The 4,531-nt window shown below is 66.2% G+C and overlaps 1 protein-coding gene across 2 annotated transcripts; it reads left to right on the top strand.

Annotated features, from left to right (window-relative positions):
• Nucleotides 1-716: 716 nt before the first annotated feature.
• Nucleotides 717-4,289, top strand: TMEM250 (transmembrane protein 250). 2 transcript variants are annotated; one of them, XM_045562257.1, is made up of 2 exons: nt 717-832; nt 1,898-4,289. In XM_045562257.1, the coding sequence occupies exon 2, from the start codon at nt 1,948-1,950 to the stop codon at nt 2,428-2,430; it is 483 nt and encodes a 160-aa protein (XP_045418213.1). In that variant the 5' UTR covers nt 717-832; nt 1,898-1,947; the 3' UTR covers nt 2,431-4,289. The 2 variants fall into 2 exon arrangements, with proteins under 2 accessions (XP_045418213.1, XP_045418214.1); XM_045562258.1 differs by lacking the exon at nt 717-832 and adding an exon at nt 948-1,158.
• The last annotated feature ends 242 nt before the right edge of the window (nt 4,290-4,531 follow it).

Here is a 4,531-nt window from a genome sequence, read left to right as displayed (position 1 = left end):
CGCGCCCATTTTCGCCGCCGCCTTCTCCTCCCCGCCCCCCGTCCCGGGCGCGGGGCGAGTAGAGCCTTCGCATGTGGCCTCGAGGGAACCAGGCCTGCGCCCGGCGCCCGCCCCGAAGGCGGCTCGCCCTGCGCTCCCGCCGCAGCGGCCCTGCTCGCGGGCACCCGGCGTGGCAGCCGGCGTGGCAGGCGGCGGGGCGCGGGGCTAGGTGCGGGTCTAGGCTCGAGGCTCCACCCCCGGAGACACAGAAGACTCCGCCCCGGGCCCCGCCCACGGGGCGCGCCTGGGCACGGCACACTGCCTGCCGCGCGTGCGCGGAGGAGACCCCGGGGAAGAGCGCGTACGGCCACTATCTGCGCCTGCGCGGGGGCCAGCAGCGACGCCGCCGGCGTACAAGGGGCGGAGGCGTTGCGGGCCGCTAGCAGCCCACGTACGCGCGCGCGCACGCACGCCCTCGGGAAGCGCCGATTCCGGGACGCTGGGCGAGAGCCCCCGGAGGAGGAGGGAGGCGCTCGCGGTGCCGGGCGCGCCGGAGGGGGCGGGGGGCCCGTCCTACGGTGGCCGCCGAGGGACAGCGTACGGCGCCCACGCTGGGCCAAACGCCGTCGGCAGCCGCGCCCGCGCGCCCCTTCCCGGCCCGGGCGGCCCCAGCCGGGGGCGCGTGAGGCCGGGTCCGCAGCCGCCCCGCCGGCGCCCTGCCGCGGCCTCGGCACCATGCGGCCGCCCTGCGACCGGAGCGCCGACGGACAGGAGAGCCCGCGGGCCCGGCGCCCGGCTCTGCCGGGCTGCTCCACGGTGCGGGCGGCCCGCGCCGCCGCGGAGAGGGCAGCGGGTGAGTGGCGGGCGGGGCCGTCTCCACGGCGACGCGGGCGCGGGACCCGGAAGTGGCGCCCGGCGGGGCGGGGCGGGCTCCAGGCGGCTGGGAGGCCCAGCCGGCGCGGGTCTGCGGAGGGCCGGGGCGGACCGCGAGTCTGTCGCCGCCGAGTCTGCGGAGGCCGCTGGGCCGCGCGCTGTCCGCGCAGGCGGGAACGGGCGGGGCCGGGAGGCGCGGGGCCCTGTCCTGTCACCAACTTTCCCGCGCCGGTGGTGTTAATATGCGTCCCGGACTTTGAGTTCATTCCCACCCAGAGTTACCTGGGCCGGCTGTAAATGGCCTTAGTAGGTGAAACTAGGGGACCTCTTGCCGGTTCTCTCTCCGCTGCCGCCCGGTCTGTAGGGCTTGCCACCCCTGGGCGCCCCTGCGCAGCACGGTCTGCACGGCTCCCCGCTGGATGGAGGGGGCAGTCTTGGGGCTCGGTAGCCTGCCCAAGGTCATTCCCGGAAAATGACAGCGCTGGGGTTCAGGGCCCTCCGCCCCTCCATCTGGTCCCTCTGGCACTTGGCTTGTGAAGTTGCGGAAGTCACCTGTTCCACCTGGCACCTTCTGAGTTCACCTGTGGGCACCCCAGTCTGCCATCCTGATCCTCTTGTGGCTCCTTGCTGGTGCCATTGAAGGGCTTTGATGATCCCTGGGTAAAGCAGCCACAGAGGCTGGGCCGTGATGGCTGCGGAAGGAGAGAGGGTCGGCCAGTGGCTGAGGGCTGTGGGAAAGAGCTGTCAGCCAGGTCTCTCGGGCTCTTCGGGGTGGGCTTGGACGTGGACCCCTCCAGGCAGGCCCCCCGCCCCACTGCTGTGGATAGAAGCGGCACTTTGGGTTTTCGCCGTTTGTGTGTCTCTTGGAAATAGCCTTGGGAGGGTTTGTAAAGCGCAAGCCCCGGGTTTCCGCAGATCCCAGTCCTGGACTCTGTTCCTGTGACCCCAGGGCTGGCGTTTGTGCCCACTGATGCCGGCTGATTTCCTGGGGAGGGACGCCTTCTCCAGTGGTCAGGTTGACCCAGCCTTTGTCCTCTCTCTGCAGGCCGACACCACCCACAGGGCTCAGCTGTGGGCTCCCAGGCCTAGGCGCCCATGACCCCTAAGCTGCCCACGCCTGGACACTGCCACCACAAGCTAGCGCCACCGCCGGGACCAATGCCGGTCATGCCCATCCCCCGGCGGGTGCGCTCTTTCCACGGCCCGCACACCACCTGCCTCCACGCGGCCTGCGGGCCCGTGCGCACCTCCCACCTGGCCCGCACCAAATACAACAACTTCGACGTCTACGTTAAGACGCGCTGGCTGTACGGCTTCATCCGCTTCCTGCTCTACTTCAGCTGCAGCCTCTTCACGGCCGCCCTCTGGGGCGCGCTGGCCGCCCTCTTCTGCCTGCAGTACCTGGGCGTGCGCGTCCTGCTGCGCTTCCAGCTGAAGCTGTCGGTGCTGCTGCTGCTGCTGGGCCGCCGGCGCGTGGACTTCCGCCTGATGAACGAGCTGCTCATCTACGGCATCCACGTGACCATGCTGCTGGTCGGGGGCCTGGGCTGGTGCTTCATGGTCTTCGTGGACATGTGAGGGCGCCCCGTGGCCCTCCCCCAACACTCTACTTCCCGAGCCGGCCTGCGCCCCGTTCTGTCCTGGGTGGGGTGGTCAGGGCCCTTTTCCTCTCTGCCCTGCCAGGCCCCCAGGCGACGTCTGCAGCACAGGAGTGAAGTGGTGCTGCCCCAGCTCCCGCGCAGGGGAAAAGGGCTGAGACTCTTCTGTAATGGGGACACTGGCACCTTCCTCGGGCTGGCTTTCTGCGCTGACCCTCCCTGTGTGCACGTTTGGGGCCGTGTCCCCTGTGGCCACCTACCGGTGGCTGCTGCTTGCACTTTTTCAGGTTGTACTGGAGGGTGGCCAGTCTGTCCTGTCTGCCTCCCTGTGGCCCCCCCACCCCTGTCCTCCCCACGGGACCACGTCTGGTGGTGACTTCAGGCGTCACCAGCAGCTTGGGAGACCCACGGATACGGTGGGGTCTGCTGCTCAGAAGCAAATCTGGAGGGGGACCCTCCTGGCCACACAGCCCCCTTCCTCCGCACCTCTGGTCCCAGCCTCAGCCTCAGGAACGCGGGGGCTTCACTAGCTGCTACACCACACTGCCACTAAGCTGTTCCCTCTGCCCTGGGCTGCCTGAGTCCTGGCAGAGCCCAAAGACCACCCTCCTCTCTCACCTGAGGTGGGTCCTGAGTCACTTTGTTTGCTTAGATGCAGTTTAGCAGGGAGCCACAGAGGGGCTCAGTCGCGAGGGGACCTCAGCAGGTTCCTAGCTTGGGGGCCGGCTCCAGAGCAGACGGTGGCAGACCTGTGTTCATCCTGGGCAGGGCTGTTGAGAACGCTTAGCGGATGCTGTAAATCCCTTCAATTTCTAGGGAGGCAATTCCGTTCCTTTCTGGCTTCTGGGGGAGGGGTTGGCCTGTGTTCAAGAGAACACCCGGAATGGAGACGTTTGTCTCGAGTGTCTGGATCCGACGGCAGAGGCCCCGAGGCTCAGCGCGGCCCTGGGTGAGCACCATGGTTACAGGGGCAGACGCGCTGGGCTCCCGGCCGCACGTCCAGTGCCGGTGAAGGGCACGGCTGCCCCTCTGCTCTCGGTGGCGGTCAAGGCCTCTGGGATGTAAAAAGCCAAAACGACCGTGTGGCAGGGGCTGGTGGGCCAGGGATGGGCACAGGGACGGAATTCAGGGTGGGCTTCGACCTTAAGAAGGACACACCTGGGACCCAGGGGCTCCTCAGCCCCCTGGCTCTGACCCTGTCTGTCGGGGGCTGGCAGTCGCTGCAGGCAGAGACAGGCTGCAGGGGAGCAGGACATGTAGGCCGACACTTGATTCGCCCCAAATTGTTGCTCCCTGCCCTCAGCATGGGTGGTGGCCCCTTTGACCCTGCCCTGCCAGGCAGACCAGTGGCCTGGGGGTGGTTAGGACAGTGTGTGCCACTGGAGGAGACACTTAGAAAAACCCAAATCAGGTAGAGAAAGCAAAAAATACTTGGCTGCAAATCATGCTGTGTAGTTTGTAGCCGGCTTGTGTTCGCTGATCTTCCAACTCGAGGTCAGCGGATGGCCCGGTGGGGCAGCTGCCTGGCTCTGCACGGGTGGGCGAGGAGCTTACCCGAGTGGATCCCTTTTTGCTGCAGAGAATCGTTTGCACTAAATCACGCTGTTTCCTCAAAGAAGCTTTTTGTTGATTAACTTGTTTCTCAGAACCACCGCATCCCGAGCTGAGGGTGCAGGTGGGCGCGTGTCTGCGGGGTGGGGTGGCGGGGTCTGGCTGTGCCGCCTGGACCGCGAGCGCACAGTGCAGGAGTCGCGGCCCCTCGTTCCACGCTGCTTTGTGTCCCGGTGCCTGTGAAATTCTTACTGAGGTGAACCACCTGCATTAAACCTATTTTCTTAACGTGTTGATGGAGTGACTGTTTCAAGCTTAAAATTTTTGTTCCTTTTTCTAAGGCTATAATAACCAAAAGCACCATAGAAACCATATTCTCGTATAAAAGTGAGAGAGTTTGTGAAAGCTTTCATTCCTAATGCTGGGAAGCAATCGCTGAGGCCGGTGTTCTGCTGGGGAAGCTGTCCTGGGGAGGGGCCCCGCTGAAGTGAGAATTTGTCAGTGGGGAGGGTCCCCCGTCACTGTCACCG

Source organism: Lemur catta, chromosome 10, assembly GCF_020740605.2.
Source record: "Lemur catta isolate mLemCat1 chromosome 10, mLemCat1.pri, whole genome shotgun sequence".
Taxonomy (NCBI): domain Eukaryota; kingdom Metazoa; phylum Chordata; class Mammalia; order Primates; family Lemuridae; genus Lemur; species Lemur catta.
This window is presented reverse-complemented; position numbering and strand designations above follow the sequence as displayed.

Coding starts and splice junctions, on each gene's coding strand:
- TMEM250 (XM_045562257.1), top strand. CDS start 1,948: ATGACCCCTAAGCTGCCCACGCCTGGACACTGCCACCACAAGCTAGCG.